General features: G+C 33.4%; 4 protein-coding genes across 4 annotated transcripts in view; 2 read left to right on the forward strand and 2 right to left on the reverse strand.

The window, feature by feature from the left end:
• The window catches only part of Pi3K21B (phosphatidylinositol 3-kinase regulatory subunit alpha), a 60,391-nt gene extending 47,547 nt beyond the window's left edge, over positions 1–12,844 (reverse strand). The window contains exons 1-2 of the mRNA XM_075296891.1: positions 12,136–12,844; positions 11,160–12,051 (exon numbers count right to left, since the gene is read on the reverse strand). Of these exons, the coding sequence (XP_075153006.1) occupies positions 11,160–12,051; position 12,136 (893 nt within the window). The 5' untranslated portion in view covers positions 12,137–12,844. The remainder of the gene's footprint in view (positions 1–11,159; positions 12,052–12,135) is intronic.
• Positions 12,845–14,268: 1,424 nt separating this feature from the next.
• Positions 14,269–14,861, forward strand: LOC142226736 (NADH dehydrogenase [ubiquinone] 1 alpha subcomplex assembly factor 2). Its single transcript, XM_075296894.1, has one exon. It carries the CDS (start codon positions 14,320–14,322, stop codon positions 14,764–14,766), a length of 447 nt encoding a protein of 148 aa, XP_075153009.1. The 5' UTR covers positions 14,269–14,319; the 3' UTR covers positions 14,767–14,861.
• Positions 14,862–15,086: 225 nt separating this feature from the next.
• Positions 15,087–17,701, reverse strand: Noc2 (Nucleolar complex protein 2). The gene is made up of 2 exons (XM_075296892.1): positions 16,486–17,701; positions 15,087–16,423 (listed from the first exon to the last, which is right to left on the reverse strand). Exons 1-2 carry the CDS (start codon positions 17,614–17,616, stop codon positions 15,164–15,166), a joined length of 2,391 nt encoding a protein of 796 aa, XP_075153007.1. The 5' UTR covers positions 17,617–17,701; the 3' UTR covers positions 15,087–15,163.
• A 31-nt stretch (positions 17,702–17,732) lies between these two features.
• On the forward strand, positions 17,733–19,184 carry Coq3 (ubiquinone biosynthesis protein COQ3, mitochondrial). Its single transcript, XM_075296893.1, has 5 exons — positions 17,733–17,874; positions 17,933–18,124; positions 18,188–18,569; positions 18,626–18,785; positions 18,847–19,184. The coding sequence occupies exons 1-5, from the start codon at positions 17,828–17,830 to the stop codon at positions 18,969–18,971; spliced, it is 906 nt and encodes a 301-aa protein (XP_075153008.1). The 5' UTR covers positions 17,733–17,827; the 3' UTR covers positions 18,972–19,184.
• The last annotated feature ends 4,762 nt before the right edge of the window (positions 19,185–23,946 follow it).

Raw genomic sequence — 23,946 nt, forward strand, 5'->3', positions numbered from 1 at the left:
CTGAACCGATTTCAACCAAATTTGGCACACATAGCTACAATGATAATTCTACTCCCTGTGCAAAATTTCAACTAAATCGGAGCAAAAAATTGGCCTCTGTGGTCATATGAGTGTACATCGGACGAAAGCTATATATGGGAGCTATATATAAATCTGAACCGATTTATATAAAATTTGGCACACTTGACTACACTACTAATTGTACTCCTAGTGCAAAATTTCAACCAAATTGGGGTAAAACTCTGGCTACTGGAACCGTATTAGTCCATATCGGGCGAAAGATATATATGGGAGCTATATCTAAATCTGAACCGATTTCAATAAAATTTGGCACACTTGACTATAGTACTAATTGTTCTTCTTGTGCAAATTTTTAAGCAAATTAGGGTAAAACTCTGGCTTCTGGGGCCATATAAGTCCATATCGCGCGAAATATATATATGGGAGCTAGATCTAAATCTGAACCGATTTCTTCCAAAATCAATAGAGTTCTATTCTGAGCCAAAACACATACTTGTGCCAAATTTGAAGTCGATTGGACTAAAACTGCGACCTAGACTTTGATTACAAAAATGTGTTCACGGACAGACGGACATGGCTATATCGACTCAGGAGCCCACCCTGAGCATTTTTGCCAAAGACACCATGTGCCTATCTCGTCTCCTTCTGGGTGTTGCAAACATATGCACTAACTTATAATACCCTGTTCCACAGTGGGGCGCAGGGTATAATAAAATAGTTCATATTTTCCTAAAATGGGAGACGTTTGCTTAAATCGAGTTCATAAGTCTCTCAAATGAGTAAATTTTACTAAAATTGTACCAGTCATCAACTTCGTACAGCGCTTAAGACATTTAACAATTTTTAAATCCAATTTTTTCCTTCAACATATGAAATTTTCTTAAACAACAGAAAAAAATATTATTTTTAATAAATTTTCTTCAATTGCTATTTTATGGTGTAATCTCAAGCGCTTTTAACCACAGATCAAAAATTATATAATTGAATTCGGGGGCTTTGTGGTGGCCATTTGAAAATTTAAAAACTTTGCTGCGACAACCATTTCTTTACTATTTGGGCAACACGTACGCTGATGTGTCAGCCTCTGGTCAATGAGTGGGATCCATCCGGTCAATCCGGTACGAAGAACCCGCCGTCGCCGTGGGATTGGTAAGTGTACTTAAGTTTGCTGTTTTATTGGAAAATAACTTGCTCTTCAAGGTAGGTAGGTACAAACCTCAAAAAAGTTAAGTGAATTTGATTGCAAAATATCGAGGTAATCGTCTCCTTTTTTCATGATTCCTCATTATTAATCAGCGGCCAAGTGTGCCACCATCCCCTTACCATGCGTCTTCCCAGTATATGTTTAAAGGTTTGGAGACTTTGGAGTCGTTATCAGATCACTGAGGTTGTTACCAGTAATGCTCTTTTGTATCGGATGGAAAGCGGTTTTTTTTGTTACATCTGACAATATAACTTATTTCCAATCTTTGGCGGCTTAACATTGCAAACAGTGAAAACATTCACTCGGTTTTGCTCCCCACTCTATATGTATCGACCGATTTACCCAAATGTGACCATAAAATCCTTATTTATAAACCGATCTGAATTCAATTTTCTATAGTACTTACTATATGTGCAAAGAATCATCTAAATCGGTTCAGATTTAGGTATAGCTCCCATATATTTGTATCACCCGATTTTTCCAAATTTCGCACAAGGTAACCTTCTGTGGTATAAACCAAACCAGCAAAATATCATTCAAATAGGTTTAAATTTAGATATAGCTTCCATATATATACAAGGTAATCTTTTGTAATATTAACCAAACATGTAAAATATCTAAATCGGTTCAAATTTAGATATAGCTCTCATATATATGTATCGCCCGATTTTTTCAAATTTGGCCACAATGCCCATATTTACTAACATTATTTTATAATAGAAGGAATCAAGGAAAAAATAGTAAAAATTCAAATTCGAATTTGAAAAACGAAATTCTTATTTAAGACTTTTGGTTTGTGTGTCGACTAAGTTTTTTTGCTGCAAATTTCAAATTCGAATTATCTTGGCTACAAACTAAAAGTGACGAAAAGGGCGACTTCAGATAATCACAGATGTCGATCTGTATTTCTTCTCGACCTATTGCCTAAATTTTGATTCGAAAAAGGAATGCAAAACATGAAAGCATATATTTCAAATATTGAAATTTCAATCAATAAAATTACACACCATTTTTTTTTTGTTATCACTGATAGTCGACTACACCAGTGAAATATACATTGATAATTGGCAAACTGATTATTCATCTGATATCATTTATGGGAATTGAATAAGGTAGTTAATGTCTAGCAATGATTCATTCCATTATAAAATAATACATGTCTCTTTAATTATCAGTAGAGTAGCATCATTTAATTGCCAATGGCATTAATCAGTATTTGAAAAAAAGTGGTATTAATGGGACCAATATACTACTATGTATACTTAATGGGTTGCTGTTTATATGAATGGTATAAGTCAATAGAAAATAACAAAATTGCAAAAAAAAAAAACATTAAACAAACATTTTTAAAAATCTTCGGTTCTGATATGAGTTTGGATCATTGGGTTCCCTATTGGGCCAAAAAAAAATTTACCAAAATTTGATGGCAAATTTACCAAAAAAAATACAAAATTTAAAAATATTATTTTGAATTTTTGGTAAAATTTTCATCAACATTTTATTTTATAGAAAATTTTTGCAAAATTTAATTTCTATGGAAAATTTTGCCAAAAATATTTTTGTAATTTTTTTTTTATTTCTTTAAAAAAATTTTTCAAAATTTTATTTGTATAGATTTTTTTTACTAAATTTTATTGGTACCAGGGCATGCCAATATCGCTGGTAATATACATGCGGATTTAGAAGCAAAAAACGCTAACTCATCTCCTCTAATTTTCTGCCAGTCAGAAAGTATTATCTCAGAACTTCGAAATCGTTCCCATCTAAATAATCAATTATGCTTTGTACGCAGACATTACAACAAAGTAAAGCCAAACTGCATAGCCCCGATATATCCCACTGTCACTGACAAATACAAAATTCGTGTATTTTCACGGCTTCGAATGGGCCACACTACCTCAATCCATCAACACTTACTTGATGATTCCTTCGACAACAAATGTCAGTATTGCGGCAATTGCAAAACTGTGGAACACATATTAAATTCCTGCTCACATCTTAAATATCAAAAATATCAAAAATATGAACATATTTATCTCCGAATTGAATTTCATAATTTAATTTTTTTTTATTTTTTTTGATACTCAATCTGATGGCCTCAGAAAAATAGAAAATTTTTTAAAAATTATTTTTCTTAGAAATTTGTGCAGAATTTTATTTCTATATAGAAAATTTTTCCAAAAATTTTTTTCTATATAGAACATTTTTGCAACATTTTTTTCTTAGAATTTTTTTTGCAAAATTTTATTTCTATAAGGAAATTGGGCACATTTTTATTACTCCATCAACCGACTTGCCTATATTTTGTTAATATTAACCATACAATTTCCAAATATATAGGAAGTTTATGTACAATATGTAGGTTTAAAAGGAAACTCAACGCCTCGGAAACACATTTTGTTTAATTTTAATTTAAAAAAATACACAAAAAATTTTGTTATCAGCTCTGGTCTAGTACGTAAGCGAAATTTATTGGTTGTTGGCAAAGTGATTATTCATTTGATAAAATTGGTTGGAAGTTAAATAAGCTTGTAACGAATTGATTCAATTTCTGTGATAAAATATTACTTATAGGCTGCTCTAAAACATTGTATTCTATATTGCCTTTTGAAGCTGTATATGTACTGTAAATCTTCGCTTGTCTAGCGTCAAACACTGGTTTAATGAGTTTCAACAAATTAGCAGATTTTGCACGAGATAGCAGAGTGGGTATTACACATCATCGCGTGCGTCACATCGTACACTGAATTTTGTTTTTGATACAGATATTAACATCGAGATGGTCCGCTAACTCCGTCCGTACATAAAATTCAACCATGAAACGGTTTCAGAGAAGTTGTCCCCCACGATATACAAGGGTCGAATTGGCTATGTTGGGCTACGAAGTGAAGTCTCATCTACCATATTCTTCGCCCCATATAACTTTCTATTAAATTGCATATTGCAACACAAAATTTGTGTTTTTTTAATTAGCTTCAAACTCAGACCATAAAAATATAATCTGGCTGACTTAATTTTTTTTTTTAATGTTTTACATAAATTCTTTGTATAACTACCAACTTAAAACTCGAAAATATGAAAAATATATTATGATAAAAGTGGAAATTTTTTAATACAATCAGGCGAGAAGTGTGACATATATAGAGAATCCCAAACACATTGTGCATTATCCGGATAGAGGACGAAAAGATCTATCTTTCATATATAAATATGAATGCCCATTATTTTAATTTGGCCATAGCTGGTACATTTCATTCTTTTTCGTATATGTTGCACACAGAAACAATATCGCGAACATTTTTCCAATTAAAATTTTACTTGAGTTTTAAACAAAAATCATTTGAAACAAAAATCAATCGCAAAAAATAGTTGTATCAATTATTTTTTAATTGGATCAATTATTCTTTTAATTGATTTTAGTGATTGATATCAAAGGAACGTGTTTGGTCATATCATTCATCAATATTTGGATATGCGGAAGCTCTGTGCAAAATGGGTGCCGCGCGAGCTCACATTTGACCAAAACAACAACGTGTTGATAATTCTGAGCGGTGTTTGCAGCTGTTAACTCGTAATACACCTGAGTTTTTCCGTCGATATGTGACAATGGATGAAACATGGCTCCATCACTACACTCCTGAGTCCAATCGACAGTCGGTTGAGTGGACAGCGACCGGTGAACCGTCTCCGAAGCGTGGCGTTATTGGAGCGTTTGAAGGTTGAAATCGCGGCAAAACGGCCCCATATGAAGAAAAAAGTGTTGGTCCAACAAGGCAACGCACCGTGCCACAAGTCATTGAGAACGATGGCAAAAATTCATGAATTGGGCTTCGAATTGCTTCCCCACCCACCGTATTCTCCAGATCAGGCCCCCAGCGACTTTTTCTTGTTCTCAGACCTCAAAAGGATGCTCGCAGGGAAAAAATTTGGCTGCAATGAAGAGGTAATCGCCGAAACTGAGGCATATTTTGAGGCAAAATCGAAGGAGTACTACCAAAATGGTATCAAAAAATTGGAAGGTCGTTATAATCGTTGTATCGCTCTTGAAGGGAACTATGATGAATAATAAAAACGAATTTTGACAAAAAAATGTGTTTTTCTTTGTTAGACCAGGGACTTACAGCCAACCTGTTCTATATGGGAGTTATATCTAAATCTGAACCGGTTTCAATAAAATTTACCACATTTGACCACACTACTAATTATATTCCTAATGCAACATTTCAAGTAAATAAGGGTAAAACTATGGCTTCTGGGGCCATATATCAAATTTGGCACACTTAACTATACTATTAAAGGCACTCCTTTTGCAAAATTTGAAGCAAATCAGGACAAAACTCTGGTTTGTGCGGCCATGTAAGTGCAAATCGGACGAAAGATATAGCTATATCTAAATCTGAACCGAATTGGCTGATATCTTGCATATTTTACGAGAGCCGCAAACCATTTGGCTGTACGAAATTTTAAGAAAATAAGTTGATAAATACGTCAATTACGATCAGATTGGTAATAATTATATGGCAGTTTATATCTAAATCTGAACCGATTTTTTTAAAATCAATAGCGATTGTCTTTGAGCCAAATTAAAACTCTGTGCCAAATTTTAGGACGATCGGACTTAAACTGCGACCTGTTATTTGCACACAAAATTACATATACAGACAGAGAGACAGACAGACGGACATCGCTAAATCGACTCTGAATTTAATTCTAAAACGATCGGCAAACTAAACGATGGGTCTCAGACTTTTCCTTCTTGGCGTTATTATACCCTGTACAACAGTAGTGGTGTAGAGTATAAAAATACAAATTCTTTAAAATTTATAAAATTTTGTAAGACTGTGTAATTCATTACGTGATGTTAGTAACTACCCTTCAACAACGACAATTGGTTCGTTTCGACCCCTAATTTGATAGAGGTCCCCTATATAAATCTGCTATAATATGTTGCTTCATGATCGAACTTGAGACCTTACTTTTCATCCTGTTTGCTTGAAATACATAAGCAGAAATTGGTATTTATCGGTCCATAACTAAAACTAGAATGTTTATTTTTAAACAAAAACCCCTAAATTTGCCCCATATTTGTATTTCTTGTTGCCTAGGTTATAGTTTCAACTACTTTTGAAACTCAACACCTTTAACTCAATATGACTTACAATGAAATCCATATACTCATTACTTATAACTCCATTTTTCTGAAAGAATTTTGACTTGTAACTAGAGGTGTGCGAGTGACACGATATTCTCGTGAGACGCGTGAATCACGTGAGTCGTGAACAAAATCCAAGGCAACTCTCGTGAATGTGCGTGAATGGGACTATAATAAATAAATATGTCGTGCGTGAGAAATAAAATCGGTTCGTGAATGTGCGTGAATAAAATTTCTGCAAAATCACGCTCACGAAAAAAAATTAAGATTTAATTCATACTCGTATGTTACTGAAATTAATTAAGCTCTCGAACTATATTCTATTTTTGTTACCTTTGCTGATTTCCAACGTTGTGTTAAAGGAGTTACCTTGACCTTGAGTTTCTACTTAAAAAAGTGGATATTCACCTTTATTGAAGGAAGTAAATGCGATTCTATGAAAATGTCATATACATAGCAAACTTCAAATGAAAATCAGCAAGATGGAAATCCTATTAAAAACATAACCCCTTTAAGAAATTTTGTTTATCATATGAGACTAAAAATAACTCAAACAGAAAACAAGCTAAAGGCAGTTTTTAAAAAATAAAATCTGATAATAAAATCTGCAACATTTCAATTATTTATAAAGCTATTTTTTTGTAATTTTCTTTCCAATATTTTTATAAAATATATTTGGTTTATTTTTTTATTTTATTTTTTATTTATTAATTACTCTGAGCCTCCATGGGTCATATGTTACTGTGACAAAAATGTTCTTATATCCCTATATACGTTTAAAAGAAACATTTTTTAAACCGATCCCCAGATTTGTCCTCCGGAGCCTCTTAGAAGAGCAAAATTCATCCGATCCGGTTGAAATTTGGTACGTGGTATTAGTAAATGGTCTCTAACAATCATGCACAAATTGGTCCATATCGGTCCACAATTATATATAGACCCCATATAAATCGATCCCCAGATTTGACCTGCGGAACCTCTTGGAGAATCAAAATTCGTCCAATTCGGTTGAAATTTGGTACGTGGTGTTAGAATGATCTCTAACAACCATGCAAAAATTGGTCCATATCGGTCCATAATTATATATAGCCTCCATATAAACCGTTTCCCAGATTTGATCTCCGGAGCCTCTTAGAGGAGCAAAATTCATCCAATCCGGTTGGAAGTTGGAACGTGGTGTTAGTATATGGCCGCTAATAACCATGCCAAAATTGGTCCATATCGGTCTATAGTTATATATAGCCGATCCCCAATCACACAAAAATTGGTCCATATCGATTCATAATTATGGTTGCCACTCGAGCCAAAAATAATCTATCAAAATTTTATTCCTACAGACAATTTTGTCAAATTTTATTTCTATAGAAAATTTTGCCAAAATTTTATTTCTGTAGGAAATGATGTCAAAATTTTAATTCTATAGAGAATGTTGTCAACATATTAATTCTATTGAAAATTTTGTCACAATTTTATTTCTATAGAAAATTTTATCAAAATTTTATTTTTATAGAAAATTTTGTCAAAATTTTATTTCTATAGAAAATTTTGTCAAAATTTTATTTCTATAAAAAAAAATTTGTAAAAGTTTTATTTCTATAAAAAAAATTTGTAAAAATTTAATTTCTATAGAAAATTTGGTTAAAATTTGATTTCTATAGAAAATTTTGTCAAAATTTTATTTCTATAGAAAATTTTGTCCAAATTTTACTTCTATAGAAAATAAGATTTTATTTTGTCAAAATTTTATATATTTTCCGTATGGACTACCTTGCAATGTAGAAGATGGTGTTAGGAAGTTTTAAGATACCTTGTCATCGGCAAGTGTCACCGCAACCCAAGTAATTCGATGTTGGATGACAGTCTTCAGTAGAAGTTTCTAAGCAATCCATGGTGGAGGGTACATAAGCTTCACCCTGATAGAACTTACGGCCGTATATACTTGTTTATTTATTTATTTATTTTTTTTTTTTTGACATTCTTATAACGGATATAACAACTATACGTTAAGAATGTAAATATTTGCACTCATAGTTGTGTACTCAATTATTGGCACATTGAAAACGGCAACAAAAATTAGACTGAAATTATTTTGCAATCTGCCCGAAATACTGTGATATTTCGTTTGAACTAAAGACTTATTGAAAGGCAAGAAACTATCTTATGGCCCTTGTTAACCCTGATCCCCTATAAAATATATGGTAATTTAGAAAGCCAACATGCTATGCAGTGTTACCGTTGTGCGACTTTAGTCGCATTTTGCAACCTTTCTGACGTCATGTACAAAAAGTGCGCACAAAAGGGAAGTGCTTCAATTTGAAGCAAAATTGTATAAATAGCAATTCATCGACTTACGTGGGAGCCACCTTGGTCATGGACCAAAGTTTCGACCAAACAGCTAAATGTATTTCAGCGGTGGATGCTGAGTGTTTCAAAGCTTCTCTAAGTATGAAACGCCGTTTGAACTCGGCTATAAAAAGGAATTTGCTTATCATTGAGCTACCCATAGAAGCACTCATTAATAATCACGTATAGTATCACAATGGACAACTAACCTACGATACCTAACCTATACGGTGTTTCTGGTTGGTTCAGCCGTTGTTTTATTGCATACCATTTCAACAACTACACAACTAGTACCAAATTACTCCAAAAAGCCAGCAAAAGAGAGCCAGAGATAGATCAAATGAGAAATAGAGCAGTTTTTGCCAGTAAAAACTTGCAAGAGTTTGTCATAAAGAAATCATATGTGCAATATATTTCACAGAGTCAATTAGAAGTGCAGTATGTTTACTCTCTTGAAAGTTTACGTTTTACTAGATTTTATGTTACAATAAGTTGGTAAAATATCTTTTTATGATAAAAAGATTGTTCCTTTATTGTTTTTGTGTTGCTTTATAGAACATTTTTTGTAATAAAAAGAACTCAAATATGTAGGCGACTTTTTGTGCGACCTTTTTTTGAATATGCTACTTTTTTCAAAATTTCCAACGGTAACACTGATGCTATGGATTTTTGCCCTATATAGTTTTCGCTTTATAGTTATACATTTTTTTTAAATATAATAACAAGTCAGCCCATTCAATGAACTTTTTACAATGACCAATCAGTTAGTAAACCACGGTCCTACCTCTCATTTATTTCCACATCTAGATTATTCTCTTTTATCGCTTTTGCAACATTTTATCAAGTTACGACGCATAATTTGGCATGGAATATTATGCATTTCATTTGGAACCGTCTGCAACTACAACTAGCACAATAATGTATAAGTATTGTACGTTCTTTGTGTATAATGGAAACAAAAATCGCTGACACTATGTAATGTAGTAGCCATAACAATTTTAGAAAATGCAATGAATGAAATATATGCATAACAACATTGCATTTCGTTCCATTAGTCATTAAATAAACATGTATCGAAAATAAAAACAAAAAATGTCTATGGTCACTAAAGAGGACACAAATAGGATTTTATGAAGATTATGTGAAGACTTGTTATAAAAATATATGGAAATTATGGGGCAATCTTTTAATATTAATTTTTCTAACAGATAATGGTGCAATCCTTGTCATAAGGATCCAGAGGAAACGACACTTCGGTTTTGCCAATTGTCATTACCTTCAAATGGGATTATTGAACATTCCAGGATTTCAAAAATTGCCAAACGAATTTTCTTAATTTTTTAAATTCGGCCAAATGACTTTTGATATTGATGTCAAATTTCTTGTAATGTCCAAATTTTCTTAAACGAATTGAGATAACGTAATGAACAAATTAAAAATGGCTTAAAGAATTAACCCTCTAATGCCCCAATATGTTTGCCAGCTGATTAAATATCCAATGTTAACGACATGAAAGCAAGAAAACGAGACAAGAAAAATTTATGCGGTAAAATTCAATATATGCTGTAAAGCCTCTTAAACAGTTTTGAATAATTTTTCTTTTTATTTTACCCATTTTTGTTGTCTTAATGTGTGTTTTACCAAAATCTTCCTAATATAACGATATTCCTAATATTAGAGTGTTAATAATGCCGTCAAGACATTTGGTTGAAATCTACAAAGTCGACTTGGCTTAATTTTCTGGTACACAAAAAAATGTTTCTGATTCAATCACGAAATTAATTGATCCAATTAATTTTTAATTGAAATGTCTTCAATCACAGAAATGATAGTACCAATTAAAAAAAAAAATTGATCCAATTAAAAAATTAATTGATACTATTATTTTTGTGATTGATTTTTGTTTCAATTAAAAAATGTATTGAATCAATTAAATTTTTAATTGAATATTTTTTAAAACTGAATTAAAATTTTAATTGGAAAAATTTTCGTGAATTTTTTTTGTGTGTAGCTTTTCTTTGAAATGTATTAACTCCAAATTATTTTGCTTAATTTTAAAAATAGCTTCCGAAATTATTCTTAACCGCCTTATTAGAATAAAAATGTAAAATTTCACCTTTTGCAAAAATAAAGATTTTTTATTCTGGCAATATACGTTGTAGGTGGCATTGAATTCTAAAGCTATGATTTTCTTGGGTCAACTCTAAACGAAATGTGTCTGTCTGCCAGTTCACAAGTGCTTTCTTAAGTTATAGTTCAAAATTATTTCAAAATTATTTCAAACCCATCGTTTTTTTTTATTGTATGAAATTTCTGCACAAGTCTTTTGATTTCTAAAATTCATGTTATATGTTCTTATTTCACCATGGAATTCTTGACATGATAATATTCTGGTTATTCCATTCCATGTAAAGTAATCCAAAAAAATTTCGTACTTACTCTAAAAATTTCTCTTTTCTTAAATTGATGGCTTGCAATTCGGGTTTGGCCGCATTAATTTGTCTCTCCAATCCTTTGTATTCCTCCTTTTTGGATTCAACATAACGATTCAGTTTAGTCATTTCACTGCAGAGATCACTGAGGCGGGCCTTCATAAGGGCAGCATTTTGTTGTAACTGCTCTTGTTCTTGTTGGCGGGTGGTATTGTTCGTTGGTATTGTGGATGAGGTATTGGAGCAATTCACATTCGAGCCCAAGCCGACCGGCGGTTGGGAATTAATGAAATTTTCCAATATTTTTATTTGACTTTGAAACATTTTCTCAGCCCTTTCGAAAACGCCTTGATGCAATTTCTTATCGTTCAATTCCGTTTCAATAGATTTGAAGTTTTTCAATTTTTGCTCCAAACTTAGCTGTTGTTTATTTAGCCGCTGATGCAGGGCCAAAAATTGTTCAGCCAATATCCGTAAATCACCATTGGGCTGGAGTTCTTCATCTTCGATGGGTCGTATAATCGGATTACTTAGAGTAATGTCCAATGTTTTATTGTACAATTTTAGAGAATTGACTTTGTAATAGTTGATTAACTCTACGACTGAATTAAATTTACAATCAACAAATCCATATTTGCCATTTAGATGGCAGATTTTTATCAATTTCTCTGTGCCATCTTTGATGAGGGTCAAGGTGTATTCTCCCTCTTTGGAGAGGGCATCACGAACTAGAAAACTACCATCCGGTTTACCAGCCAGAATATTTTTCACTTCCTCGCGTGTCATTTTGCCCCAATACCACTCAACTTGTCGTAGTTCTTCGGCATTTGCGTCTAATGTTTGTCCAGCCCCAGGAGGCTGGGGTCTCATTGTGGAATAATGAAATGGTGAAGTGTACACTGAAAGTAAACAAAAAAGGCACCGCAGTGATTTGGTTATTGCAACAAATATGGATTTTCACTATAAACAAAACGGACACTTACTGCTGTTACTATTGGCTCACAACACTTGGAAAGAAGGATTTGGATAGAAGTGTATACAAAAGTATTTACAAGCAAAATGACAAATATGTTGCGTTGCTGTTTGTTTTATTAATTTCTTTATTAATTTCCAGTTTTCACTTTTCCACTTTATTTTGCAACCTATATTCTTCTTCTATCTTCCTCTTCCACTGTGTGCTTTTTCTTTTTTATCAGCGGTCTCCTTTTCCACCTACTCTTCTCTCCTTTCTCCCACCCTTCCTTCTAACTTCGTCGTTACTTTTTTCTCACACTCTCTCACAGAAATCACTGATTTTTTTCTTTTTATTATTATAAGATAATTAAATTGATATTAGCCGATTTTATTATATTGGGATAGGGTTGTCTTTTTCGTGTGTATTTATGCAGCATGTTGATTTTGTTCATTTGCGGTGATGTACTTTTCTTCCCATCTACCACCAGCTTCTTACGAATTTGGTTGCTCTTCTATACCACTACACTATCACTGCTGTTTAACGCGTGTTCACCATTTTCTTCTCCGCGTCTAATTTAATTACACTGCGAATTTCATCGTAACTTATTATTATAAACAGTTTACTTATATTTTCATCGAAAATTATTAAAAGATCTTATAAAGATCCAGCATTTTAATTAAAACCCAATTTATTTTCTTTTTTCTGCCTGCCCCGCGATCTTAATAAAAAAAATTGGTGATGCTATTTGACGAATACTCATATATTTTCAAGATACTCAGTTGTGGCATAGCTGACAAATACGAAAACTTATCGGATAGCCTAAATTAACACGCGGGATATGACGTATTCCCAAATAAAGTTTGGCAACACGTATTTATTTGCGAACTTTTTGGAATGAAGTGTTGCAAAATTAGGTTTGTTCGCGTACTTTTCCAGTAAAAAATATCCAGTAAAAACTAGCAAGAGAGTAAGAGTGTAGTTTACACTCTTTGCTTAAAATTGCTGAAAAGTAGACGAACGGTATCCAGTAACTATTTGTACATTGAAAATTTCAGCTGCTAAAACATTGAAAACAAAAAACGAATCATGTATATTTAACTTCCAATCGTAGTTGCCGAACATGTACATTGTATTGGTACTTTGTTTGTTATCAATAACCAGCTGGCAACGTATGCTATGGTTTGCAAGATTTTACTGGGAAAAAAATCTCTAGCAAAAACTTGCAATTTCTCTATCTCATAACTGTCAAATGTAGTCTCTCTCCGGCTCTCTTTTGGTGGCGTTTTGGTGTAAACGAACGACTTCCAGTAATAATTTGTAACAATTATCAAAAATTATCGGGTTCTCGAACGGAGCTATTGTAAATAATTGAATTCGCTTAATACGGCCTTTGAAATGTTTTCCCTTTTATAAACGTTTCAAAACGAGTCTTTTTTCCCACACAAGAAATCAAGGTCAAAACGAGTCGTTCTTCCCATACAAGATATGAAGTTCAAAACACAAGTTTTCCTCAAAAACACGTCCGTTTTGAGTGTTTACCCCCCTAATTTGAAATATACTCTAACTAAACGTACACGTATACGTAAGATCACGTTTTCGCACGAAAAACTGTTATACTCCATATAAAAAACGTTAGCGAGGAATAAATGCGAAATCATTGTTTTGAGCATTTTCAGACACATATTTATACAACCCTGGATTTTTAGCACGAAAAAATAGGCAGGCATATTATTTCGCATAAATAAGTTAACATTCCTGGGATTGAGACCCTATTTACGAAGATATATGAAGATATTCGTTTTTCGCAGAAACGAACTTAGTACTAAGCATTATGTGTTAATGTTAAAAATTTAAATAATATATGGGTGGAGAGCCAATATCGTTATTATTCCAGTACAAATTTAAATAAATTATTTTGAATTTGTTATTGATATTGAAGTTTGTAATATTGTTAACGGCCTTGACTGCTTTATATATTACTGTCAATAAAGAAAGAAAGAAAACAAACTTTTAAAATAAAACAAATCAACACAATATTTTTCAGCGTGAGATAAGGACATATTACACTGGTTTTATTACAATTCGTGAACAGGCCTTTTATCGGATGAAAAGTGTTGGCAACACTTTGAATGACAGCAATCATCTGGTTAAGGTGTCATAACATAAACATAACCATAGTTCCACATACGACATAGTGACCAGAATTTTAAGGATGGCCAAGCCTCCAACGAGGGATATATTTAAAATAATTTTCCAAAATTTCTTCAAATCATTTCGACCGCGACAAATACGTGGAAATTATGTTGGAGAAGACTACTTTGGCAATAAATATTATGAGATACCACCAAATCCTTCCATTGGCAAAAGAAAGGCCTCGAGATGGTTTGAGCCAGCCGATAAAGAGGCTTTTGATCAAGAACTAACCGCTGAATGGGAAGCATGGCTAAGAGGGCGTCGAGAAGATCCACCAACCAAAGAGGAACTTGTTAGAAACTTACAAATTATGGATATGAAGAAACGGAATGCAGCAGAGTTGGACGAGAAGTATGGTAAAAAAGATGCTGCGGGGAAACTTATACCACAACAGGAAACAATTGGCACATTTCCAAAATATAAAGAATATGAAATCATACCTAGTAAGGATCCCGAAAAGAAGTAGTGGATTTTTTCTGTGATATCAGAATTTGCAATGCGAGTAGTTTTAATATGAGTAAATGTATTATTAATAAAGAATTGTTTGTTGCTTGATGAAAATATGGATAGTTCTTTCTTACTTTGTATTAAATTGAAATATGAAGACTTCGGAGTCGGTCAACGTAAATGTTATGGAGAAAAATTAATCTTAAGCAAATTAGATCACAGTTGATTTTGGAAGATAAGCAAATCGAAATTAACTATGTGATAATCTCTGAAAACATCAAAAATATGGCTTAGACATATTTCGATCACACCCTTTTCTTATTCACATATTCAACACTCTACAATCCACTTTCTTTATTTTATGGGAATATTTTAGAAACTGTACAGAACAAAAATCAAAAGAAAAAAATATAATGTTACCAATCATCCATATCCAAGTCTTTAACGATATCAACACACTCTTCTTCTGGATCTTCAATTGGTATATCGTATTCCATATCTTCCTTTGGTTTCTTTTCCTTCTTTTTCTTGTCTTTCTTTGATTTCTTCTTAGGTTTCTCTTCTTCCTCCATATCCTCCTCGTCACTATTTTCAAGTCCAGGCAATTTGGCACCATCCTCTTCGTCGTCTTCTGAATCAGAGGGGAAAAGTTCAACTTCCCCATTTTCATTCTTAACGGAAACAACCTTCTTGGACTGTTTCTTAATGGTAGGTAGGTCATAGTCATCATTAACTCTATCGGCCTGGGCAGCTTGGCGCCTCTTTTTAGTTTCATGTGTTTTAACCCAAGCCTTATAGTAGATATCCAAGGGAGTACCCTTGTTACGAACCTTTGTCTCCCAAGCCCTTATTTGATCAATATCTTTAAGTCCAAATGTTATTTTTCGCCTTTCCTGTTCAATGAATTTAGCATTTTCGGCAATTTTGTCCAACAACTGCTTAATTTTTCGTGAGTAGTTAGCATTGCGACATTCTTTAAGATATGACTTTAAGGCAGTCACAGTGTGAACGGACAAATCGCTAAAAGCCAAACTGTTCGATTCATGAGCTAAATATTCCAGTGCTAGACCACACAATTGCTCAACAACTTCATCCCTAAAACCATTTTCTCCCAACTGTGCTTTATTCAAACGCAATATGCAAGTAAATTGCATGGGCTTCATAGACACCGTTGTGTGTTTCTTGTTGAAGGTATTACTGCGCAAGACCTCAAGAATTAGAGGCAATACGGGTATAAAGGTATGTGAAGCTTTGGCCAACTCTATAAGAGATTGCAAGCAATGGAATCTTAAGGGGAAGTATTGGGCTGTTGGTATTAAACGGATGACTCCCATAGCAATGGTAACCAAAGGATACACGAGAGGTTGTAATTGAGGCTTATCCGATGTAAGACCTAAAAGATCACACCACAAACGTAAGGAATTGATGTATTGCCAGTTATAAACCGCTTGGAAACTATCTTTTTTCTTCAATATGACAGCATTGCGAAGATGGATGGCCAGTTGGCGTATATACAGGAAGGCATGTTGGTATGTGGCATTTAAATCCAAAGCGAACATCTCGATCAGGGAACGGCGCATAAAATTAATCGAGGGCAAAGTATTTGGAGAAACGAATTTGGAATTGCGTACATATGAAAGATACATGGCTTTCAGGACATGATTCAACATAGTAAACTGAAAAATACAAAAAAAATAAAGATTATAAAGTTCTGCGAGAAATGTTAAAAGCATCTCACCTGTTGGTTACGTGTAATCTTTAAAATACACAAGAATGCTACAACTCTTATGGTTTCGTCTCCTGTAGACCATAATACAATTAGACGCTTTAGTATAGTCTTACCAAGAGCAGTGAATGGAGCTACCATATTGGCCATTTGATGCAAATGTTTGAGTAAAACTGAAAGGATGTTCGTACTCGACACCTGTTCGATCAAACGTATCAAATCTGTCAAGTAGTATCTCAAGCAACCACGAACTTTGTTCCATTTTTTGGCTTTATGTAAAGGCATTGAAGACTTCTCCTTAATACCCAAGAAACTCAAAATGGCTGGTTGTAGATGTAAAACGCACAGCTGAATGACGCCATTAAATGAAGCTGAACCAACAACTTTATATATGGCTTGCTCTGCATCAGGAGTGATACTAGCTAAAGCAGAACTAAAAGCCTGTGTCACTTTCCTAATAGTATCAATGGGCACGTGGGGTTTTTCTAATTGTATTTGCCATTGGCGTAGAAGGTTTAAAGTTATTTTCTGAGTACCATCAGGAGCCAATTCTGGTTCTTCATCGCCTTCAAAATCACTTTCATCACTTGCAACTTCCAATTCAGCATCAGGTTTATGAAACTTTTCTTCATCATCTTCGTCATCCATATCAGCATCATCATCGGACATGTCTTCATCATCATTATCATCATCGTCCGACCCTTGTGATTTTTTTGATTTTTTGTCCTTCGAATTAGATTTTTCTTTTTCATTACCATCATCATCATCGTCGTCATCACTATCAAACATGTTAAACTCCAGTAACTGTTTGTCATTTTCCTTCAAGAATTCATAGAACTCTGGATCAATATCTTTTAATCCCTCTAGATCTTCTTTGTGGGTCTTAGATTTCTTTTTCTCATTCTGTTTTGTATTCTTATTGTTTTTAAGTGAATCCTTGGATTTTTTCTTTACAACTTTATCCAGGGGTTTTATTTTCTTGTCAGTTATTGCCTTCCCAGATTTCTTTTTCTCCACAACTTGATCGTCAATAATGCTCTTAGCTTTTTCTACTTTAACTTTCTTGGACTTTTCTACTTTTTTATTTTTCTGAATTTTAGCCAGAGACTTAGGTTTGCCCGGCTTTTTAGCTAAAACCTTCATTTTATATTATTTTTATACTTTATTAAAAAAAAACTAAACAAAACAGTTTTGCTTACTCTCCTGCCTTCAATCACACGTGCAACAAGATAACAGAGTTGCCAAATCAATTTGTTCGACATACCTCCATTGACATATATAAATACGGTGTAATAACGACTTTCACAGAATGTAAATAAAAAACATCTGTATAGTTTTAGTTGAACAGATAATTATGTCGAGGTTATTAAGGGTACTTCCATTGGCTTTTAGACATACCAGGTATGTTAAATAAATATATATTTATATAATCTATTATCTAAAAAACTATTCCCACCAGGAAGCCTACGTCTTTCTGTGCCACAAATCATTTTCGAAATTCGTTACGGTACTTGCAAACGGAAAGTAAGTCAGGAGCGACAAACTACAGCGAGGATACACAACGCGAAGTTCAACATCACTCGAAATTAGCTTTTGACTGGTGGGATCGAAATGGACCTATGAAAGCTTTACATGCTTTAAATTCTCTCAGGTATAAACAAATTCTATGGTGAATTTGTATGCCTTCATATTTTGTTTCCAATTTCTCACATAGAGTTCCATTCATTCGAGATGGCTTAATTTCACGAGGAAATGTCTCCAAAGATTTGATTGGCACAACAAATGTTTTGCAAAACCAAAAGATATTAGAAGTTGGTTGTGGTGGAGGCATACTTACAGAACAGTTAGCCCGATTGGGGGCCTCAATAACAGCTCTTGATTTGGGAGAAGATCTTATTGAAGCAGCAAGAAACCATTTGTCGCAAGAGGCAAATCCCCAGCTATGCGATCTCATCAAATACAAATTAGAATCTATGGAACTACATGCTAAAGATAGTCGTAATTTAAATTATTATGATGCTATTGTAATATCCGAAGTTTTGGAACATGTTGAGGATAAAGTTAGTTTCCTTACAGCAAGTACACAATGTTTAAAGGTAAAAAATCACATACTTTTAAGATGTTCAACATTTTACCAAGACTTATTTTTCAGCCTGGAGGATCGATTTTCATTACTACTATAAATCAAACCATACCAATGTGGGTTGGTGGCGTTTTAATTGGGGAGTATGTATTCAATATAGCCCCTAAGGGTACACATCACTTTAAGAAAATGATATCGCCTTTAGATGTTCAACGGATATTGGATACAAGTAATATATACTACGTTTATATAATACGACTGAAATTATTTTAGATTATTTATCTTTATAGTGGGCTGTCATACTGTTTTGGTGAACGGAAGTACATATGATTTCTGGAGCAATAGATGGCGATGGATCAACTCTACTTGTATGTGTTACGCTTTGCAAGCAGTCAAGACAGATTTGAATGAATAAATAAATAAAATAACTAATGTAATTAATAAGTATTAAATTTAAATGTATTTTTTAGTAGTTTTGCTCCTTGGGACTTATTTTACCTATTTTTGCTATGCTATGAAATTAATATTAATATATTAATGTTTCCACTAACGTAAGCTATTGTAATATTCTTTGGATAACTTCATAGGGTGTTCCATTCCTATAGCCGTTTGAATAAATATTAAAGAACCTGGACATCCTGCAAACTGGCGAGGCTGTCCCACTTACAAAAAATATGCAGCAGCCAGAAAACAAAGAATTGCCAAAGCGGCAGAAGAACGTTCCATTGCAAGGAATAATGTCCAAAATGCTATTGGTGTTTCTCGTATTGTCCCTGAGCAAAGTTTTGCCAGTCTCTTTAATGCGCGTCCTGTATCAAGTCATACAGGACAAAAACCATCCATTATTGAACAATTTATGAAGTTAAGCTCCCTTTTCCTTGAGCCAGAAGAGCTGTCAATTGAGCAGGAAATAAACATATTCCTGTCTGAATATTCAAAGATGAAAAAATCTGAGGCCAAAACAGAATTTATTCGTATTTTAAACAAGATTAAAACTAAATATGGACCATAGAGTCATAAATTTTTTAACTTTCAATATAAGATCTCTGGTGGACTCCAGCAGACAAATTGACCTCAAAAACACTCTATTTCTCAATAAAATAGACATTGGTTTCATTCAGGAATGCCACCTGAAAGGAAAAAGGAAAGTTAAACTAGATGGATACAACTTTGTGTATGACAACTCACCATTGGGGGTTGCTGTAGTTCTAAAAAACACATTCCTTTACGACAAAGTTTTATTAAATGATGTCGGCATCAAAACATGCCTGATAAAAGTCGAATCCTCATTTAATAATAACATAAAACGATATTTGTTTGGGTCTATTTACATTCCATGTAATCATCCTGCTCAGCAACTTGGAAATGATCTGGATAAACTACTCCGTCTTTGTCAAAGTTTTGATGCTTTTGTGCTGGGTGGAGATCTCAATTCCAAAAATTCCGCATGGGGAGATGTCATCGAAAATTCGAATGGTAAGATACTATCCAATTGGCTGGAAAATCATACTTTGGATATTACCAGATTATGTGATTCTGCTCCATCTTATCCGAATGGCCCCTCTTATCTCGATCACTTTTTGGTCAGTCCTCATCTAATCAGTAGAAATGTTGCGAATTTCCAAATATCATCATTATCATCATTCTCAGATCATTTTCCACTTAAATTGAATTTAAAACTTCAGCACACTGGCTTCCTTCTGAGAACTCCAAATACCATAATATCATATAAAAACACAAATTGGGATAATTTTCGCCGTGACTTGGATTCTGCCTCAAATCGATTGATGCCTCCGCACAATAATAATTTGGAAAATATAGAAATTGATAATTTAATTAATGGATTTAATGAAACATATAAATCGATACATAATACTCACTCCCAACAAATCCAGATCGTTGATAATAAATTCCCTTTGTCAGAAAGAACTAAAAAACTTTTCAAACTTAAACACAACTGGCAGAAGCAACTGAAAAAAATCTTTCATCGGACAGGAAACAGAGTGAGTATTGAGTATACCATTCTTTCAAAGCAAATACAGCTGTTGAAGATAATCATAAAAGAATCCGTTAATATTGAGCAAGCAGAAAAATTTAATAAGAAATTGCAAAATATAAAACCTGGTCCGTCCGCCTTTAAGGAAATATACCAAATAACTGGTAAAATAAAATCTCCATTTTGTAGCCAAATTGTCATCAACAATGATGTTTCCAAAAATCCCAACGAAATAGCCCATCACTTTCAACAATATTATAACACAGTGTTTCAGAGAACAATTCCTCGTCATCCAGTCTCCGATTTAAATACAAAAGTACCTGCATACATTAGTGCCACAACTCCTCATATTTACTCATTCGATGATGAATTTAGCGCTTGCCAAAATCCTGATAATCTCCATTTTACTAATATAGAGCGGATCGGAAACATTATCCAGAATACAAATAATAAAAAGTCAAGTGGGATTGATGAAATTTCAAACTTTATTATAAAAAAATTCCCCAGTGCAACATTAAAATTACTTACATGCATTTTTAATCACTGTATCAATAATGGATATTTTCCCTCTGCTTGGAAAGTAGCAAAAATATTGCCTATTAAGAAAAAAACGGATAGTGCTGAACCGGCAGATTTTCGTCCTATTTCTCTCCTCTCTAACATCGGGAAACTTTTTGAGCATGTCCTAAAGGAAAAAATTGAAAATGGTTACATAATTGATCCAATTCCAAATTTTCAATTTGGTTTTAAAAAAGGTCATTCCACCCAACATGCTCTTTTGAAATTTCACAACGATATAGTTTCACATCTCAACTATAAAAAATGTACTGTTGCCATTGCACTAGACATTCAAAAGGCATTTGATTCTGTATGTCATATGGGAATCTTATACAAACTTGTTGAATTGGAAACTGACCCATTCATCGTCAAAATGCTTACCAGCTATTTTACAAACCGAAAATTCTCTGTAAATATTCAAGGAATATCATCCAGCTTAGGTGAAGTAAATAGCGGGGTACCTCAGGGCAGTGTCCTGGCACCAATTCTGTTCAACATTTTCCTGAACGATTTTCCACACACCCACGCGGACTCACAGGCAATTCTTTACGCAGATGATTGTTTAATTTACGCCCACAGCACTTCCCCGGCAGAGGCGCTACACAAAGCAACACAACACCTCCAGCTCATTAGCGATTTCTACGTAAAGTGGGGAATAACAATTAACGCATCAAAATCTGAAGCAATATGTATAAGAAATGCTTCCGGCAAATGTCCCAGATTTGTAGTTCCAGAGAGCAAGTCACTGAAACTCACACTAAATGATATCGAAATTCCCTTCGAGACAGAAATAAAATATCTGGGAGTCACTTTCGACAACTTGTTAAAGTTCAACACTCATGCCCGATTATCACTGAAAAAGACAAAACGTATACTTGGGTCATTCTCATACATTCTGGGGAATAAATACTTACCTCAAAAAACAAAGCTCCTACTCTACAAAGTAGCCATAAGACCAATGCTGATATATGGATTTCCGATCTGGTTCACTATCTCCCCGACAGTGGCTAATGAATTAGAAATCTTTGAACGGAAAATATTAAGAAAATGCATCAACAAACATTACCAAAGCCGCGTAAAAAAATACTCCAACTCATACATTTATGAAACTTCTGGAGTACAACCATTATGCAGTTACGCCCTCAACCTCCAGCGATCATTTATAGAGAGGCTTGCCGCACATGAAAATGAATTGTTGAGCACAATTTACAACATTGAAGAAAATTCTAATTGGACTGATTCTAAATACCTCTCGTCTGTTGCCATCATTAATGAATTACTTGACAATGAATCAGCCAATCTTACCTTGCCACAATTCTTCCAGAAAACGACACCTGGAACACATAGAGGATAAATGATAATTATATTTAACTCTCTCTTATAAAATAATCTTTTAAAAGAAATATGTGCAATCATTTATATTAGACCATAAGTCATATTATAATACTTACGTACCTACCCTATGCTCATGCATATTCGCTTCAACTGTGATACTATTGTAAAGACAAATACTTACCATTGTACCTTAAAAGCTATTCTTATTAGCCCTCGACGCTATTATACAAATTGTTAATTCGTTTTAAGTGTTGTTTTTAGTAGTAGATTTAGTATTAATCATTTATTTATGTTTTCAACAGACACCCGCGCTCTGTAAGACAACAACAAAGGTTAATGAGCAAGCCTTTTTTTTTCATTCATCTCATGTGCCATGTACGCACAATCGATAATTGTTCACTATAAAGCAAGAGCTATGTTACATTATTTAACTGTGTATTAGAACAAGACAGATATAGTTCTAAGTTTACCACTAACTTATCGATAAGTTCATATCATCAATGTAATCGAAATTAATAAGTCTCAAATAAACATACTTACTTACTTACTTACTTGAATAAATATTAAACAAAAAAAAAAACAATTACAAATAATAAAAGCATTTTAAGAATTTTCTTACAATAGATAAAAGATACGCCCGCTAAAACATTGAATACTTTGGAAATTAAAATTTTCTCTTCCGAAGATATTGCTCTGAGTTCAGATGCTCTGTAATGTAATTCTAATGGTGTTTTCTTTTCTGAAAAAAGTGCTTTGCCTTCATTTTTACAGAATGCGCATTTTTAAAATGTTACCAGCAACCTAAAAAAATGCTATCATTTCAGCGGGCAGAAAAGAATTCAAAGAAGGAAACAGGGCAATCGCAGCACTCTCTTTTGTTGGCAGTGCTGAAAATGCCCGTAATTGGCTCTAATGGTGGCGCTATTTTCACAACAGAATTCGAAGCCTTTTCGCACTTTTGCCTGTTTTTTTAGAAAAGAATCTAAAGAGTACATTTTCCGGGCAAAATGCAAAAAAAGTGTGCATTTTTTACAAGAAAAGAAAACGCCATAAGCCTTTTCAGCAAAATAAAGTTATTACAATAGACTACTAGGTAGATTTTCATACATTAAATGTATTCAATAATATACAACGGTTTATAAAATAAAGATATTTCATAAAATATTAAATAATCTTTTATGAAAACAAAATTAAAAATCTATAAACACGATGCCTTTACTCAAACAATTCTATATCTTTTGCCAAATTTGTTGCAACAGTAACTTATAATCACTGTGCACAGATCAGCTTTTCCCAATGATGCCAACTCCCGAAGGGCAAAAAGCACCAAAAATATATTATAAATTCTAACATACTAGTTCCCACCATAAAAACTACTCCACTACTGCTACTCAAATTAAAAAAGGACACCATAAGCACTAAAAAACGCCAGAAAGCACCAAGTTAGTGCTTTTTTTGAAAAGGGAATTTGGTACTTTTTGGAAATCAATCCAACAAACAC

This window comes from Haematobia irritans, chromosome 2 (assembly GCF_050003625.1).
Source record: "Haematobia irritans isolate KBUSLIRL chromosome 2, ASM5000362v1, whole genome shotgun sequence".
In the NCBI taxonomy this organism is placed as follows: Eukaryota; Metazoa; Arthropoda; class Insecta; order Diptera; family Muscidae; genus Haematobia; species Haematobia irritans.